Source organism: Neomonachus schauinslandi, chromosome 2 (assembly GCF_002201575.2).
Source record: "Neomonachus schauinslandi chromosome 2, ASM220157v2, whole genome shotgun sequence".
NCBI lineage: Eukaryota > Metazoa > Chordata > Mammalia > Carnivora > Phocidae > Neomonachus > Neomonachus schauinslandi.
Genome location: NC_058404.1, coordinates 39,698,375 through 39,718,315, shown reverse-complemented (window position 1 = coordinate 39,718,315; position 19,941 = coordinate 39,698,375). Strand labels below are relative to the sequence as shown.

The 19,941-nt window shown below is 39.1% G+C and overlaps 1 protein-coding gene across 1 annotated transcript in view; it reads right to left on the bottom strand.

Moving 5' to 3' along the window:
* The window catches only part of HOOK3 (hook microtubule tethering protein 3), a 105,134-nt gene that overhangs the window by 16,378 nt on the left and 68,815 nt on the right, over positions 1-19,941 (bottom strand). The window contains exons 14-16 of the mRNA XM_021681597.1: positions 12,734-12,803; positions 10,271-10,411; positions 88-175 (exon numbers count right to left, since the gene is read on the bottom strand). Coding sequence (XP_021537272.1) covers positions 88-175; positions 10,271-10,411; positions 12,734-12,803 — 299 coding nt within the window. The remainder of the gene's footprint in view (positions 1-87; positions 176-10,270; positions 10,412-12,733; positions 12,804-19,941) is intronic.

The window sequence follows — 19,941 nt, the reverse complement described above, 5'->3', positions numbered from 1 at the left end:
TTCTGGTAGAGACAATCAAATAAAAAACAAAACTTATAGCTTTTCTTAACACTGTGAAACTATTGGTTGGTCCATATCAAAACTTACATCTTCTGCTTTTGAGCCTTGATCCTGTAAAGATTTTTGCAATTCTTCAACTTGTGACTGCACTTCCAGAAGTCTCTGATTCACCAGCCTAGAAATCAAATGCGTATTAATTTTCCAAGTTCAGACTTATTTCTATCTTCTCCCTAGGTTGTCATATTGGTTAGAAAGACAGTATAATTAACAAAACAAACCCTCATGTTAAGATAGTAGTGCAGCGCACTGTTCTGGTTTTCGTTTTACTTGAAATTTCTATGATGATTTAAAAAATGGTACTTTAGTGGACATATTTTGTTGCACAAGTGTACTTACACATATCTAATTATCTGAAGTTCACGTCAATACATGTTTATTCAAACTATGTGTCAGGCACTATGCTCAGCACTGTGCTAAAAGATCCCTATACTCAAGGAATTTAGTGGGGAAGCAAAATGTTAAAATACAAGATAAATACTTCCACATAGCACAAAGAGGTACCAAAAAGGAATAATGACTGCCTGAAGCAGCAAGAACTTTATCTAATTGTGTGGAGGAGTTAGGCTTGACTGAACTGAGACTGGAACAAAAAATAAAACACTTAAGTGATTAAGGGTGGAAAGCAGATTTAAGACAGAGAATTCACCATGTCCAAAGCACACAGAAAATGAAAGGGTATAGTGAGTTTAAGAATGGCATGTCTAGAGCCTACTTAAAAAAAAAATCTTTAAAAAAGGGGGCGACTCGCTGGTTCAGTCAGTAAAGCATGTGACTCTTTATTTCAGGGTTGTGAGTTCAAGCTCCATGTTGGGCGTGGAGCCTACTTAAAATGAAAAATAAATAATAACAAATTCTTTAAGAATGGCATGTCTAAAGACTAAATTATGAGGGAAAGAATGGCTAGAGGTGAAACCAGAGAAGAGGAGAGGTTGGGTGCAAACTTGTATGAAATGCAGAACTATTTAGAACTTATAATCTGGCCTAAAATCTGGCTGAAATGGAATAACCCACCCAGCCTTTAAAATAATGCTGATTCTGGAGCTCAGAAGTTCTCTAAGTCATTATGATGTAACATCCAGTACACCAACTTGGTTCCCTAGGTCCTGGGCAATCACCCTAAAGGGCTGCAAGAAGGGTGAAACTGAGACAACATTTTAGACATCACATTGGTTTGATAGAGTAAAATGTTATTAAAAAGGTCAAAGTGAAGGTATGAAGACCGGGAGGAGGCTACCACAATTATTACTAAGTCTGCCCGAAAGAGGAGGTAACAAGGTTGATATGTAGTTAAAGGGCAAAAGAATACAAGAAATAAAAAATAACACTTAGGATTTTGGTTTGAGCTACTGAAAAACATTTACTGAGAATACAGGAGAAACAGGTTGAGAAGGGAAGATAAACTTATTTTGTATTTGTTGAAAATGCAGTGCCTAGAGATATCTGTCAAAAGGCTGTATCTGTGCATCTGAAGCACAAAGAGAACTCTGAGTTGAAAATATAGATGTGAGAGCCATTTGGAGTTAACTGAAGCCATGAACAAAAAAAACACTAACTAGAAAGAATGTGAAGAGTGGAAAAGAGGAACAAAGATGGTCCATGGCAGGTCACCAAGCAGAGGGGTAGAAAGAGGAACTTCACCCTGAAGAGAATTAGGAGAAACATAGGAGAGGTGTGTTAACTGAAATTTAAAAAAAAGTTTAAGGGGAAAATGATCAACAATAATGAATACAATAGACATGAGGAAAGATAAAGTCTTGAATGCTCCCACTGGATTGGCCATTTAAGAGATCACTGGTTATTTTAGTAGGAAACATCTTAGTGAAATGGTAGAAGCCAGACTACCTTGAATTAAGGACGAAACAGGGCAATGAATTCTTAGAATCCAAACAGCCAGAAAATTCAATAAACAATTTTTTTTTACTAAATAAACTGTAAGAAATTCTTACCATAAATGTTCCAAGTTCAATAATTAGTGAAAATCACAGTAAAAATTCAATCAAATCTATAATAATAACTGATGTTTTCCAAATCAAGTTATAGAAAATTTGGGCGCTTTTTAAATAGTGAAGGAATTATCTGAAAATCCATATTCAATATGGGGAGATACATAAATACATTACTAGTGACACTGTAACTTTGTTCAATCTTTTCAGAAAGTAATATGAAAATATATTTCAAACTATTAGAGTATTTCAACTATCCATCTTAGCCATTTTGAAATTATTTAGTCAACAAATACTATAACCTATTAGGCGTTGGTAATTAACATAATGTATAATAAATCCATATCAAGATGTTCAAGAATTTGAACACAACTCAAATGTCTAGTAAGGGGGAACAGACCAACACCCACAGCCATATAACTATTAAAGTGTGAAGTATACACACACACACACACACAGGTATGAAGCTACACAAATATAAGTGAAAAAAAATATATGAGCTCATCTTTTTCCAAAAAATGCAAACTTCAAAAAATCAAAATAAATGAGGATTATAATACCTACTTCATGGTGTTGTTTAGAAGAGTAAGAATAACATACAGAGTGTCCAGCACAGTACCTGTACATAATATGCACTCTATAAATGTGAATTGCCTCTACCTATTTTCTCCCCCTTCAGAAGTTTAGTTAACATCTTTTTTTAAAAGATTTTTTTTTAAGATTTTATTTATTTATTTAAGAGAGAGAGAGCACACAAGGAGGGGGAGTAGCAGAGGGAGAGGGAGAAGCAGGCTTCCCTCCGAGCAGGGAGACCGATGTGGGTCTCAATCCCAGGACCCCAGGACCATGACCTGAGCCGAAGGCAGATGCTTAACCGACTGAGCCACTCAGGTGTCCCTAGTTAGTTAACATCTTAAATCTACTTACATATAATTGTCAGGGGGGTATAGAAAGAGGGTGAACTTGAGATCATAATAAACTCTGAGAGGGAAGGGAAAAAGAACATGTATATTTTGACAAAGCTCCCTAAGTGAGGGTTAGCAGGTATTACAGATTTAAAAAATGCCAACTTACTGGGAAAACTAATTGGAAGGACTTTGGAGGTTTACTACAAACCTTTCCTTCTGACAGACAATATATTGGTGGTGAACAAACTGCATTTAAGTTAAAAGATTCACTGGAACTAGTAAGAAGTTAAGTTAGAGACAAGGTCATGTAAATACTTATTAAACTCAGTAAGAACAAACTTAGGGTAATTCACTTAAGAGAAAAAGCATTCCATGAGGGGAAGACAGAAAAAAATGTTTTGCAAACATGGCAAAAGATAAACTGACAGGAAAGAGGGTATGGATGGGGTGCTTGGCTAGCTCAGTTGGTGGAGCATGCGGCTCTTGCTCTTGGATTTAGTTCAAGCTCCAAGCTCGGTGTAGAAATTGTTTAAAACTAAAAATATTAAAAAAAAAAAAAAAGGTATGGATTAGGTAGAGGCTTTCAATTCAGGTAGCCTGGGTCTGAGCCCAAATTCCCTCACCTGTAAAACTTTAATAAAGGTAAGACCACATATTTAAAACGAATAGCACAATGTTTGGAACAAACAAAAGCTTAATAAACATTAGCTGTTGTTATTGTTGTTCTAGGTTACAGATGGTCATGCTACAAAGGTAAGTTATCAATCAGTACTGTAATTCAAGAAAAAGGTCTGCCGGGAAGATGGCAGAGTAGGAGGACCCTAAGCTTGCCATGTCCCACAGTTACAACTAGATAACACTCATATGAGTGTAAATAAACCAGGAAACGACTCGAAGACTGGCAGAACAAACTTCACAACTAAAGGTAGGGAAGAGGTCCCATCGAAGAAGGTAGGAAGGGCAAAGTCACAGCCTGGGAGTGAAACAGACCATGACTGCCCACAGTGGGGAGGGAGGCCGTGGCATGGAGAAAGGTGGAAAACACACTTTCACACCAGGGAGCCCTGAACAGGGAGGACGGATCTCTGTAATATTTGACTTTGAAAGTGAGAGGGGCTAAATTTCTTGAGTTCTTAAAACGAGCAGGACTTAAAGCCTGGAATTTAAAAAACTGGTGAGCTTGGCTCTGGTAGAGCCCTGACTGCAATAGGAAGCAGTGTCCCAGCCCTTAAACAGCAGTGTGGATACAGCATAGAACTAGCAATTTGAAAAACGCTGAGGGTAGGCCAGAGGGAGTGATTTGCCCATCTCCGAATGTGGCCCGGAGAAACAGGGATCATTCAGAGAGACCCTTCCAGGAATTAAGGACCTGGCAGGTGCCATTTCCCTCCCCCTGTCCCCCAGCATAAGCGCATAGCCACCACTCCTACCTAACTTCCTTGCACTAAACACTGCCCCATGGTTCCACCCTTCTTAGTCACACTCCCCTTGGGCCCAGTGCTGTAGCGGCCCCCCCCCCCCACCGCTCCGCCCTCCAGAAGACTGGCACAAACCCTGCCAACATCACATCTCCCAACTTGTGTGTTTTGTGGGACCTCTGGTCTCATTTGTGGAGCAGATCTCATTTCATAAGCACACTGTTGTGCACCTTGTTAAAACACTCCCCACCCCTGCTGGGGACCAAACACTGCCCAGAATAGGCAAAGAGAGCCTCTATACACTGGAATGAAGGAAAAAGAGGTCAAGACTCAACAGCAGAGCACACACGTAGGAGACCCTCCCTGAAGTGCCAGGCCCTGAGGAACAGGCAACACTGCACTACAGGACCTCTTCTTCATTAGGCTATTATCATTAAGAGCAAGAGAAGTAGCTGACTTTCCTAACAGAAACAGACACAGAAAATAAGACAAAATGAGGAGACACAGAAATATGTGCCAAATGCAAGAACAGGACCGAACCACAGCAAGAGGCCAAAGCAAAACAGATATATGTAATATGCCTGACAGGGAATATAAGGTAACGATCATAAAGATACTCACTGGACTTGAGAAAAGAATGGAGGACATCAGTGAGATCCTTCACACAGCATTAAAAAGGAACCAATCAGAGATGACATACACAATTAATGAAATTAAAAATACACTTGATGGAATAAATAGCAGGCCAGATGAAGCAGAGAATGAATTAATGACCTGAAAGAGCAATGGAAAGTAACCAAGCTAAGCAAAGGAGAGGAAAGAAAATTAAGCAAATTCAGAACAGGGTTAGGGAACCAGTGATTCCATCAAAGGTAATAACATCTGCATGACAGAGATCTCAGAAGAGAGAGATAAGGGGGCAGAAAATTTATTTGAAGAAATAATAGCTGAAAACTTCCCCAATTTGGGGAAGGAAACAGATATCCAGATCCAGGAGGCACAGAGACCATCCCCCGCCTCCTCCAAAAAGGTCCATACCAAGACACATAAGATGGCAGGAAGTAGGGATTAAAAAATTTTTTTTCAAAGCAGCAAGAGAAAAGAAAACAGTTACATATGAGGGAAACCCCATAAAGCTATTGACAGATTTCTCAGCAGAAACCTCGCAGGACAGAAGGGGTGGCATGCTATTCCAACTGCTGAAAGGGAAAAATCTGTAGCCAAGAATACTCTATCCCGCAAGGCTATCATTCAGAATAGAAGGAGAGATAAGTTTCCCAGACAAGCAAAAACTAAAGAAATTCATGACCATTAAACCAGCCCTACAAGAAATATGAAAGGGGACTCTGAGTGGAAAGGAAAGGCCATAAAGGAGTATGAAAAGTAAAAAAACATGAAAGTAGTAAAAATAAGTATTTTGGTAAAATTCAGTCAAGGGATTCATAAAAGGAAAGGATGTAAAATACGATACCACATGCCTAAAACATGGGGAGGAGGGAGAGGATTAAAAAATGGGTTTAAACTTAATATAGACAGCTATATGCAGAAGATATTATATACAAACCTAATGGTAACCACAAATCAAAACCAGTAATAGATATGCAAAGAATAAAGAGAAAGGGATCCAAATATATTATGAAAGAAAGCCAACAAACCAGGAAATGGAGCAAGGGAAGAAAGGATCACATAAAAACTATAGAAACAACCACAAAACAAGTAACAAAACAGCAAAAAATACGTAGCTATTAATAATTACATTGAATGTAAATGGACTAAATGCTCTAATTAAAATACACAGGGTGACAGTAGATAGAAAAACAAGACCCATCTATATGCTGCCTACAAGGAGTCTCATTTCAGATCTAAAGACACTTGCAGATTGAAAGTGAGGGGATGGAGAAACATCTATAACGCAAATAGTTGTCAAGAGAAAAGCCAGGGTAGCAATACTGATAATGGACAAAGTAAACTTTAAAACGAAGACTGGGGTTGCCTGGGTGGCTCAGAGGTTAAGCATCTGCCTTCCGCTCAGGTCTTGATCCCAGGGTCCTGGGATCGAGCCCCGCATTGGGCTCCCTGCTCAGCAGGAAGCCTGCTTCTCCCTCTCCCCTCCCCCTGCTTGTGTTCCCTCTCTCGCTGTCTCTCTCTCTGTCAAATAAATAAGTAAAAATCTTAAAAAAAAAAAAATTAAACGAAGACTGTAGGGATGCCTGGGTAGCTCAGTTGTTTGGGCATCTGCCTTCGGCTCAGGTCATGGTCTCAGGGTCCTGGGCTTGAGTCCCGCACTGGGCTCCCTGCTCAGCGGGGAGCCTGCTTCTCCTGTTCCTCCTGACCCTTGCCCTGATTCATGCTTTCTTGCTCTCTCAAATAAACAAAATCTTTATTTGAGAGAGAGAGAGAGAGAGAGAACAAGCAGGGAGAGGGAGAAGCAGGCACCCCGCTGAGTAGGGAGCCTGATCCCAGGACCCTGGGATCATGACCTGAGGGCAGATGCTTAATCGACCGAGCCACCCAGGAGCCCCTCAAATAAATAAAATCTTTAAAAAACAACAACAACAAGAAGACTGTAACAAGAGACAAAGAAGGATACCATATAAGGGGACAATCTAACAAGAGAATATAAAGATTTAAAAAATTTATGCACCCAAGATGAGAGCACCCAAATACATAAAACAGTTAATAACAAACATGAACTAATCTATAGTAATACAATAATAGTAGGGGAATTTAACACCCACTTATATCAATGGACAGATCATACACAAAAATAAACTCAAGATGGATGAAAGACCTAAATGTGAGACCTAAAACCATAAAAATCCTTAAAGAGAGTGCAGGCAGTGATCTCTCTGACCTCAGCCATCACAACATTTTCCTAGATATGTCTCCTGAAGCAGGGAAACAAAAGCAAAAGCAAACTATTGGACTACATCATAATAAAAAGTTTCTGCACAGCAAAGCAAACGATCAACAAAACTAAAAGGTAACCTATGGACTGGGAGAAGCTATTTTCAAAGGACATATCTGATAAAGAATATCTAAAAGATAGAAAAAACATACACAACAACAAAAACCAAAAAATTCAATTAAAAAAAAGGACAGAAAACATAAACAGACATTTCTTTTTTTAAGATTTTATTTATTGATTTGAGAGAGTGAGTGAGCATGACTGGGGGGAGGGGCAAAAGGAGAGAGAGAGAGAGAGACAAACAGACTCCCCACTCAGCAGGAAGCCCGATGTGGGGCTTAATCCCAGGATCCTGAGATCATGACCCAAGCAGAAGTTTGACGCTTAACCGACTGAGCCACCAGGTGCCCCATGAACAGACATTTCTCCAAAGAAGACATCCAGATGGCCAAGAGACATCACATGACAAGATCCTCAACATCACTCATCATTAGGGAAATGCAGATCAAAACTACAATGAGATATATTACCACACACCTGTAGAATGGCTAAAATCAAAGACACAGGAAACAAGTGTTGACGAAGCTATGGAAAGAAAGGAACACTCCTGCACTGTTGGTGGGAATGCAAACTGATGCAGCCACTGTGGGAACAGCATGGAGGTTCCTCAAAAAGTTAAAAATACAGCCACCCTATGATCCAGTAACTGCACTACTGGGTATGTACCCCAAAATATAAAAACACTAATTCAACAGGATATATGCACCCCGATGTTTATTGCTGCATTATTTACAATAGTCAAACTATGGAAGCAGCAAAATGCCCACTGATAGGTGAATAGATAAAGAAGAGGTGGTATATATACCACCTATCTATGGAGTATTAGTCATAAGAATGAAGTCGTGCCATTTGCAATAACATCAAAGAGCTAAAGAGTATAATGTTAAGTGATATAAGTCAGCCAGAGAAAGACAAATACTACATGATTTCATTCACATGCGGAATTTAAGAAACAAAACAAATAAGCAAAGGAAAAAAAAATAAAGTCAAATCAAGAAACAGACTCTTACCTATAAAGAACACACTGATGGTTATCAGAAGGGAAATGGGTGTGGGGATGGAGGAAAGAAGGGATTGGGATTAAAGAGTATACTGATCATGATGAAAAAATAAGATAAAATGATTTAAAAAAAGAACAAACATGATACTAAGTTGTAAACAGCTGTAAATGCCATCGGGACTTGGAAGGTAATCTGTCATCTACAACATGAGTGCTGTACAAATGACAAGTAGTTGTTTTGTTTCTGATGAGAGAAGACCAACAGCTATAAGGCCTATGAGAAACAATGCAAAGCATTATAAAGGAAGTTGTGTGGTGGATTCACTGGAAAAAAATTAGGGTACACATGGGGCGCCTGGGTGGCTCAGTTGGTTGAGCGACTGCCTTCGGCTCAGGTCATGATCCTGGAGTCCCGGGATCGTGTCCCGCATCGGGCTCCCCGCTCAGTGAGGAGCCTGCTTCTCCCTCTGACCCTCCCCCCTCTCATGTACTCTCTCTCATTCTCGCTCTCTCAAATAAATAAATAAATCTTTAAAAAAAAAAAAAAAAAAAAAAAAAAATTAGGGTACACAGAAGGCCTTCCTGTAAGATGGTTAAAATATAGCCTGGAGGCAAAGGATGATGGAGTTGAACAGAAGGTGCTCTCACCATGGGACTGTGTGATTACCAGCTGCTTTCTGCAATTCCCTTTTCTCCCCTTTTCATTTCAAACTTTTTCTAAGTATTTTTAAGAAGTATTCATTCTTTATGCTCTAAGAATTGATATAAAACTGTTCTCCTTCTGCTTATGCTTAATTTTGCTCTAATAACCCCCTGGTATTTATACTGTTCGCTGATTCTTCCTCAGCAGCTTTAAAAATTAAAGTGCCAAGAAAGGCAGAACATGTAAAATTGTCATAACAATGTTGACTCACAAGATCGACTCACACCTGGGAACTGTCAAATCAATCGGGCATAATAAACAATCTGTAATATCAGGCAAACTATGAAACCATTAATAAAAATGTCAAATCCATAAAAAATGACAGTACATCACAGTGTGAAGGAAATATGTTTGGTTATCTAAGAAACATTTCCAAAAAGGGAAAGAACCAAAAGATTGTCACAACAAAATATAAAAGTAATCCTTTCCAGAGTAAGCTACTGCTTTAAAGTAGCTTTGAATGACTGCATAATTCAATACACTGAAAACTTACAAGCAGAAAAGTGGTTTTCTTGTTTAATTTGCAGATTCTAAATTCTCGTAATTGAATTGTTTATAAAATGAATGACATTTAGGGCTCACAAGAAATAACAGGGTTTTTTTTTTTTTTTTTCCCAAAGTTCTTGTCAATTCAGTTATGATAGATCCTATTTGTCTCACATCAACTGATCCTTCAACGTATTAGCTTTTAAAAATGGTAAACTTTATTAATCTGGTAATGCATAGAACTGAAGTTATTGTGAAAGGTTGAATTAATGATCAGACTCTTTTTTAATCCTCTAGTTTTAATTAGTAATTATAAAGGGAAAAGGGGAGGAGTCTGATATCATCCTGCTTGAAGAAATACAGAGGGAAATGCTGTTGTAAAGAGGCACAAAACTTTTCCACATGTGTGTCCATAAGTAGGAAAATGGAGAAAATGGATTAAAGTCCTCTTAAAATGAAATGGGAGGGGCGCCTGGGTGGCTCAGTCATTAAGCATCTGCCTTTGGCTCAGATCATGATCCCAGGGTCCTGGGATCAAGCCCTGCATTGGGCTCCCTGCTCAGCAGGAAGCCTGTTTCTCCCTCTCCCACTCCCCCTGCTTGTGTTCCCTCTCTCGCTGTGTCTCTCTCTGTCAAATAAATAAATAAAATCTTTAAGAAAAAAAAAATGAAATGGAATAACACATTATCAGTATTCAAAATAAAATTCAAATCTTTAAGGGTATAAAATCAAGGAAAACAGAGGAAACCTGTGTCTAAATGCTGCCATCTATCTACATTCCTACCTATTTTCTGTCTCCAGTTCATTCTTGCGTAGATTTGCGTCATCCAGAAGACTCTGCAATAAGGCAATTTTTTCATTGTCTGAACCCTCTTGGTTAATTTTTAACATCTTATTCTCATGCTGAAGACGAATAAGTTTCTCCCTGAAAGAGCAAAAGAAAAACTGATTATGTGCCACATCAATACAATATCATTATCAAAATCCAGCTATGCATAATTACAGATTTCACACAGAAAACAGAAAGGAAAAACAAAATACCTGCAAAGAATTTAGCTCTTGTAACTGGCTAAGACATTACATTTCAGGTCTTTAGTACTTTCTTTTCAGAATGGATAATGTGAAGATAACAGCATCTTCAAATATTATGATTTGTAATGAATGATATTTCAAAATTTTATTTCCTAAAGGTTTAAATGGTTAAGCTATGAATGCATTTATATATTTGTTCTTTAGTTCTCATCAAAAAACATGACCTCTAATGCTATGTTCTTGAACCGCTAATCACTCGGTGTCAAGATATAATATTCAATGAAGAATGCCTTCAAGATATGCATTCTGCCCATTCCCATAAATATGCATAAACTGTATTCTTGCTAACAAGGTGTATTAGAGCTGCATCTGTTTACACTTATTCACAATTTTTTCATATCATTAAACATTATACATTAATGATAATAGACTACTTTAAATGACATGTTAAACAGTGTAGATGAGTTGTTACTTAATCAATGCCCAATTATTCCAAATTTGATTGTTAACCACTTTTGAGCTTTAACAAGTTAATAACAATCAGCTTTACTGGTTATTTCCTTAGGATTAATTTCTGGAAAAGTAGTTTTGTGGATATTTGTAGACAATATTCACATTCTGCCAAATTGCTCGAAGAAAAAGTACCACCACAAGAAAAAAAAACGTGTGGTGATGAATGTTAACTTACTGCAGTTATCATTTCATAATACAGACATATATGAAATCATCAAGTTGTACACCTTCAACTAATACAATGTTATATTTCATCTCTTTTACCATTTCATTTTCTTTTTTTTTAAAACATTTTATTTATTTGACAGGGAAACACAGCGAGAGAGGGAACACAAGCAGGGGGAGCGGGAGCGGGAGATGCAGGCTTCCCGCAGAGCAGGGAGCCCAATATGGGGCTCGATCCCAGGACCCTGGGACCACGACCTGAGCCGAAGGCAGACGCTTAACGACTGAGCCACCCAGGCACCACAACCATTTCATTTTCTTGATAGCTCTTCTGGAAACAGAGTATATTTAAATTTGTATTGAGTCATACTCAAAGAAGCCATTTTATTTGTTGAATTTTTATCATTTTTCTCTTCCTCAGATTAAAAATCCAACTGCATTAGAAGCATTCATAAATAAAAAAAGACCATGTCACAAGTGGTCCAATAATAAAGTACCACATCAGATGGTAGAAAAGTAAAAGGTATACAAGATGCTTCCACTGTTGGTGCTGCATTATACTCCTTTTGTTTGTCCTCCTTAAATAAATGCCAACAAGAATGAATTAATATTGTTGTCATTTATTCAACAAGTAACTGAATGCCTATGGTAACTTTCAGAGTTCATAAAACTCTTACACAACACCATTATTTCATTTAATACCCCTCAAAGATGTTATGGAGAGTCAAGGACAGTGTCAATTTTAAAAGGCGGCAAATAGGGGCGCCTGGGTGGCTCAGTTGGTTAAGCAACTGCCTTTGGCTCAGGTCATGATCCTGGAGTCCTGGGATCGAGTCCTGCGTCGGGCTCCCTGATCAGCAGGGAGTCTGCTTCTCCCTCTGACCCTCCACCCTCTCATGTGCTCTCTCTCTCTCAAATAAATAAATACAATCTTTAAAAAAAAAAGGGGGGGGGGGCAAATAGTCCCAAAGAAGGTAAAAGCAATATTCAGGATTAATCATTCTCCTTCTGCTGGACACTTGGTGCCTCTCCCCTAATTTTTCATTCCTACATATCAAGCCAGGTATATAGTGAAATAAATGGAATTTTAGAAACACTATGACTAAGAAAGTAAAGTAATATTGAGGGAAGAGTAGTAGAGGTGGGGAGATATTTCTGTCTACTATATCTTTCCCAGACCATTTCATATAGTTAACAAATAAATCTTAGTGACTAATTTTGCAGGCTGTTGGCTAGGCGTAATCTTTGTCTTTAAGCCAAGTGGTTTCACTGCTAAATGTCTGGTAAGGATACCCAATCACGAATATATTAATTTGTCATGAATGTGTGAAATATTATCCTACTGAAGTGGGAAATCAAGTCTCTTGGGCCAACTGAAGAAAGCTTCTAACATGCTGCAAACATGGACATTAAATACTGAGTTCATGTTGAAAGTGTCAGTAATAAGGAATAAGAAACTGATCCTCTTTATATTGCAGAGGACTAAGTTTCCTCCAGGAATACTGTGCAGTATGACTGAATTTCACGATCTCCTTACCTGATTTCAGGTGTAACAATCTCTGCCGCCAGACTATCTGAAGATTCTTGACTTCCCAGAGGCATTAACCCTATAAATATACAAATGCGGGTGCAAGGTTTAAGAGAGAGTACATTGATTTTAGTTTCTACATGAAACCCTACTTTAAGCATTAATTTTAACATTTAAAGTCTTCATTTTAGTCAAGTAAAAGACCATGTCACAGTTGCCTTATATTAATACCATTTTAACAACTGTACAGTGTATAACTGAATGGCAGTAACTCGAATCACTATGCTGCAGAACCACCAGAAACACCTACCTTGTGTCTGGATTCCTTCATTTAGCGAAATGTTTTGAAAACTCAAACATATTGCAGGACTTATGAGAACCTCATTCCTTTTCATGGCCAAATAATATTCCATTGAATATGTATACGTATTCAAATATATACATGTACATTTTTTTTTTATTTTTTTTTTTGCTGCTTATGTGTTTTTATGTTGTTTCATATTGTGTTGTGTTGTTTGCTTTTTTTTTCCTTTTTTTTTATTCTTATGTTAATCCCCATACATTACATCATTAGTTTTAGATGAAGAGTTCCATGATTCATTGTTTGTGCATAACAACCAGTGCTCCATGCAGAATGTGCCCTCCTCAATACCCACCACCAAGCTAACCCATCCTCCCATGCCCCTCCCCTCTAGAACCCTCAGTTTGTTTTTCAGAGTCCATCGTCTCTCATGGTTCGGCTACCCCTCCGATTTCCCCCGCTTCATTCTTCCCCTCCCGCTACCTTCTTCTTCTTCTTCTTTTTTCTTAACATATATTGCATTATTTGTTTCAGAGGTACAGACCTGAGATTCAACAGTCTTGCGCAATTCACAGCGCTTACCAGAGCACATACCCTCCCCAGTGTCTATCACCCAGTCACCCCATCCCTCCCACCCCACCCCCCACTCCAGCAACCCTTAGTTTGTTTCCTGCGATTAAGAATTCCTCATATCAGTGAGATCATATGATACATGTCTTTCTCTGTTTGACCTATTTCGCTCAACATAATACCCTCCAGTTCCATCCATGTCGTTGCAAATGGCAAGATCTCATTCCTTTTGATGGCTGCATAATATTCCATTGTATATATATACCACTTCTTCTTTATCCATTCATCTGTCGATGGACATCTTGGCTCTTTCCACAGTTTGGCTATTATGGACATTGCTGCTATAAACATCGGGGTGCACGTACCCTTTCGGATCCCTACTTTTGTATCTTTGGGGTAAATACCCAGTAGTGCAATTGCTGGATCATATGGTAGCTCTATTTTCAACTTTTTGAGGAACCTCCATACTGTTTTCCAGAGTGGCTGCACCAGCTTGCATTCCCACCAACAGTGTAGGAGGGTTCCCCTTTCTCCGCATCCCCGCCAACATCTGTCGTTTCCTGACTTGTTAATTTTAGCCATTCTGACTGGTGTGAGGTGGTATCTCATTGAGGTTTTGATTTGGATTTCCCTGATGCTGAGCGATATTGAGCATTTTTTCATGTGTCTGTTGGCCATTTGGATGTCTTCTTTGGAAAAATGTCTGTTCATGTCTTCTGCCATTTCTTGATTGCATTCTTTGTTCTTTGGGTGTTGAGTTTGATGAGTTCTTTATAGATTTTGGATACTAGCCCTTTATCTGATATGTCATTTGCAAATATCTTCTCCCATTCTGTTGGTTGTCTTTTGGTTTTGTTGACTGTTTCCTTTGCTGTGCCAAAGCTTCTTATCTTGATGAAATCCCAATAGTTCATTTTTGCCCTTGCTTCCCTTGCCTTTGGCGATGTTTCTAGGAAGAAGTTGCTTCGGCTGAAGTCAAAGAGGTTGCTGCCTGTGTTCTCCTTTAGGATTTTGATGGACTCCTGTCTCACATTGAGGTCTTTCAACCATTTGGAGTCTATTTCTGTGTGTGGTGTAAGGAAATGGTCCAGTTTCATTCTTCTGCATGTGGCTATCCAATTTTCCCAACACCATTTGTTGAAGAGACTGTCTTGTTCCATTGGACATTCTTTCCTGCTTTGTCAAAGATGAGTTGACCATAGAGTTGAGAGTCCATTTCTGGACTCTCTATTCTGTTCCATTGATCTACGTGTCTGTTTTTGTGCCAGTACCATGCTGTCTTGATGATGACAGCTTTGTAATAGAGCTGGAAGTCCAGAATTGTGACGCCGCCGGCTTTGCTTTTCTTTTTCAACATTCCTCTGGCTATGCGGGTTCTTTTCTGGTTCCATACAAATTTTAGGATTATTTGTTCCCTTTCTTTGAAAAAAGTGGATGGTATTTTGATGGGGATTGCACTGAAGGTGTAGATTGCTCTAGGTAGCATTGATATCTTCACAATATTTGTTCTTCCAATCCATGAGCATGGAACGTTTTTCCATTTCTTCGTGTCTTCCTCAATTTCTTTCATGAGTATTTTATAGTTTTCTGAGTACAGATCCTTTGTCTCTTTGGTTAGATTTATTCCTAGGTATCTTATGGTTTTGGGTGCGATTGTAAATGGGATCGACTCCTTAATTTCTCTTTCTTCGGTCTTGGTGGTGGTGTATAGGAATGCCACTGACTTCTGTGCATTGATTTTATATCTTGCCACTTGACTGAATTCCTGTATGAGTTCTAGCCGTTTTGGGGTGGAGTCTTTGGGGTTTTCCACATAAAGTATCATATCATCTGCAAAGAGTGAGAGTTTGACTTCTTCTTTGCCGATTTGGATGCCTTTGATTTCTTTTTGTTGTCTGATTGCTGTGGCTAGGACTTCCAATAATATGTTGAACAGCAGTGGTGATAGTGGACATCCCTGCCGCGTTCCTGACCTTAGGGGGAAAGCTCTCAGTTTTTCCCCATTGAGAATGATATTTGCTGTAGGTTTTTCATAGATGGCTTTTATGATATTGAGGTATGTACCCTCTATGCCTAAACTCTGAAGAGTTTTGATCAAGAAAGGATGCTGTACTTTGTCAAAAGCTTTTTCTGCATCTATTGAGAGGATCATATGATTCTTGTTCTTTCTTTTGTTAATGTATTCTATCACGTTGATTGATTTGCGGATGTTGAACCAACCTTGCAGCCCAGGGATAAATCCCACTTGGTCGTGGTGAATAATCCTTTTAATGTACTGTTGGATCCTATTGGCTAGTATTTTGGTGAGAATTTTTGCATCCGTGTTCATCAGGGATATTGGTCTGTAATTCTCCTTTTTGATGGGGTCTTTGGTTTTGGGATCAAGGTAATGCTGGCCTCATAAAATGAGTTTGGAAGTTTTCCTTCCATTTCTACTTTTTGGAACAGTTTCAGAAGAATAGGTATTAATTCTTCTTGAAATGTTTGCTAGAATTCCCCTGGGAAGCCACCTGGCCCTGGGCTTTTGTTGGGAGATTTTTGATGACCGCTTCAATTTCCTTAGTGGTTATAGGTCTGTTCAGGTTTTCTATTTCTTCCTGGTTCAGTTTTGGTAGTTGGTACATCTCTAGGAATGCATCCATTTCTTCCAGGTTATCTAATTTGCTGGCATAGAGTTGCTCCTAATATGTTCTTATAATTGTTTGTATTTCTTTGGTGTTGGTTGTGATCTCTCCTCTTTCATTCATGATTTTGTTGATTTGGGTCATTTCTCTTTTCTTTTTGATAAGTCTGGCCAGGGGTTTATCAATCTTGTTAATTCTTTCAAAGAACCAGCTCCTAGTTTCGTTGATCTGTTCTACTGTTCTTTTAGTTTCTATTTCATTGATTTCTGCTCTGATCTTTATTATTTCTCTTCTCCTGCTGGGTTTAGGCTTTATTTGCTGTTCTTTCTCCAGCTCCTTTAGGTGTAGGGTTAGGTTGTGTACTTGAGACCTTTCTTGTTTCTTGAGAAAGGCTTGTATTGCTATATACTTTCCTCTTAGGACTGCCTTTGCTGCATCCCAAAGATTTTGAATAGTTGTGTTTTCATTTTCATTGGTTTCCATGTATTTTTTAAATGCTTCTTTAATTTCCTGGTTGACCCATTCATTCTTCAGTAGGATGCTCTTTAGCCTCCATGTATTTGAGTTCTTTCCGACTTTCCTCTTGTGATTGAGTTCTAGTTTCAAAGCATTGTGGTCTGAAAATAGGCAGGGAATGATGCCAATCTTTTGGTACCGGTTGAGACCTGATTCATGACCTAGGATGTGATCTATTCTGGAGAATGTTCCATGGGGACTAGAGAAGAATGTGTATTCCGTTGCTTTGGGATGGAATGTTCTGAATATGTCTGTGAAGTCCATTTGGTCCAGTGTGTCATTTAAAGTCTTTATTTCCTTGTTGATCTTTTGCTTAGACGATCTGTCCATTTCAGTGAGGGGGGTGTTAAAGTCCCCCACTATCATTGTATTGTTGTCGATGTGTTTCTTTGCTTTTGTTATCGATGTGTTTCTTTGCTTTTGTTATTAATTGCCTTATATAATTGGCTGCTCCCATGTTAGGGGCATAGATATTTACAATTGTTAGATCTTCTTGTTGGATAGACCCTTTAAGTAGGATATAATGTCCTTCCTCATCTCTTATTACAGTCTTTGGTTTAAAATCTAATTTGTCTGATATAAGGATTGCCACCCCAGCTTTCTTTTGGTGTCCATTAGCATGGTAAATGGTTTTCCTCCCCCTCACTTTCAATCTGGGGCTGTCTTTGGTTCTAAAATGAGTCTCTTGCAGACAGCATATCGATGGGTCTTGTTTTTTAATCCAGTCTGATAGCCTGTGTCTTTTGATTGGGGTATTTAGCCCATTTACATTCAGGGTAACTATTGAATGATAGGAATTTAGTGCCATTGTATTGCCTGTAAGGTGACTGTTACCATATATTGTCTGTGTTCCTTTCTGGTCTATCTTGCTTTTAGGGTCTCTCTCTGCTTAGAGGACCCCTTTCAAGATTTCCTGTAGGGCTGGTTTTGTGTTTGCAAATTCCTTTAGTTTTTGTTTGTCCTGGAAGCTTTTTATCTCTCCTTCAATTTTCAATGACAGCCTAGCTGGATATAGTATTCTTGGCTGCATATTTTTCTCATTTAGTGCTCTGAATATATCCTGCCAGTCCTTTCTGGCCTGCCAGGTCTCCGTGGATAGGTCTGTTGCCAATCTAATGTTTCTACCATTGTAGGTTACATATCTCTTCTCCCGAGCTGCTTTCAGGATTTTCTCTTTGTCTATGAGACTCGTAAGTTTTACTATTAGATGTCGGGGTGTTGACCTATTTTTATTGATTTTGAGAGGGGTTCTCTGTGTTTCCTGGATTTTGACGCCTGTTTCCTTCCCCAAATTAGGGAAATTCTCTGCTATAATTTGCTCCATTATACCTTCTGCCCCTCTCTCTCTTTCTTCTTCTTCTGGGATCCCAATTATTCTAATGTTGTTTCTTCTTATGGTATCGCTTATCTCTCGAATTCTGCCCTCGTGATCCAGTAGTTGTTTATCTCTCTTTTTCTCAGCTTCTTTATTTTCCATATTTGGTCTTCTATATTACTGATTCTCTCTTCTGCCTCATTTATCCTAGCAGTTAGCGCCCCCATTTTTTATTGCAGCTCATTAATAGCCTTTTTGATTTCTACTTGGTTAGATTTTAGTTCTTTTACTTCTCCAGAAAGGGTTTCTCTAATGACTTCCATATTTTTTTCAAGCCCAGCTAGTATCTTTAAAGTGATGATTCTGAACTCTAGATCTGACATCGTACTAATGTCCGTATTGAGTAGGTCCCTGGCAGTCGGTACTACCTCTTGTTCTTTTTGTTGAGGTGATTTTTTCCATCTTGTCATTTTGTGCAGAGGAGAATAGATTAATGAGAGAACAAAATGCTAGCAGAGTAACAATGTCCCCAGAAAATATACTCTAAACAAATCAGAAAAGACCTGAAGCAGTGGAAGAAGAAATGGAAAGAGAGAAAAAAGAAAAAGAAAAAAAAGATAAAAACAAACAAAACAAAACAACAACAACAAAACCAGAATGTGATCAAATATGATCAGGCTGGTATATAGATCAGTGCCACACATTAGATTTGGGGTGTATTTTGGTCTTGAAAGTGCCTCCCAAAATTTTAAAGAAAGAAAAACTTATATATGTACAAAAATAAGGGTTGATATGATGAAGGGATGTAATATGACTAAAGATGGAAATTATAAAAAATTTTATAAAAGGAATTGGTAAGAAGTTGTTTGAAAAAAGAAAGAAGAGGATTAAAAAAAGAAAAAAGAAAAAAAAAGGGAGAGAATGTGATCAGGCAGGGGAATAGAAAACACCATATACTAGAGATTTAGGGTATATTTTAACGTTAGAAGAAACTATTTCAAAATTTTAAAGAGAGAACTTATATATATATATGCCAAAAATACGGGTAACTACTATGAAGGGATAGAATATGACTCTAAAAATGAAAAATAAAAATGTTTTTTTAAAAAAGGGAGTGATAAGATGTTGGTTGAAAAAGGGAAAAAGTAAAATTCAAAAAAAAAAAGACAGTTAAAAAAAAATTAACTTTGAAAGACTAAAGAATCATGGGGAAAAGCCATTAATTCTATGTGCATTATTCCCCTAGCGCTGGAGTTCTGCCGTTCTCATTGATGGGTAAACTTGGTCTTGGCTGGCTGTTCTCGCTGATCTTCTGGGGAGGGGCCTGTTGCCTTGGTTTCCAAATGTCTTTGCTGGAGGCGGAATTGCCCCGCCCTTGCCCCCTCCCGGCTAAGTCATCTGCTCGGGTTTGCTCTCCGGAGCTTTTGTTCCCTGTGAGCTTTCCGTACAGCTTTGGAGGCGGAGAGTGAAAATGGCGCCCTCCCAATCTACACCCCGGAGGAGCCGAGAATTCGGGGCCCCGCTCCTCAGTGAGCCCCCACAGAAAAGCCGTCAGTCACTCCCGTCTCCCCGGTCTCCGGCCGCACTCCGTGCTCACCCGGCCTGTGACCGCGCGTTTCTCTCTCTGGTACCCGACCCCGGGTGGAGTCTCCAAACTCAGCAGATCCCTGCGGTGCGCTCCCGCGCGGCGCCTCCCGGGGGAGGAAGGTGAGTCTCCGTGATCTGCCGCTTGTTGGGTCCCTGCTGGAGGAGCAGTGGCCCGACTGTGCCGTGGATCACGGTGTATGGCAACCCCAAGCTGAGAGCCCGCGCCTGGGCTCCGCCTCTGCAGCCGGTTTCCCTGCTCCGTTACCTGGGAGCTCTGCCACACTCAGGCACCCCCGGTCTTTCT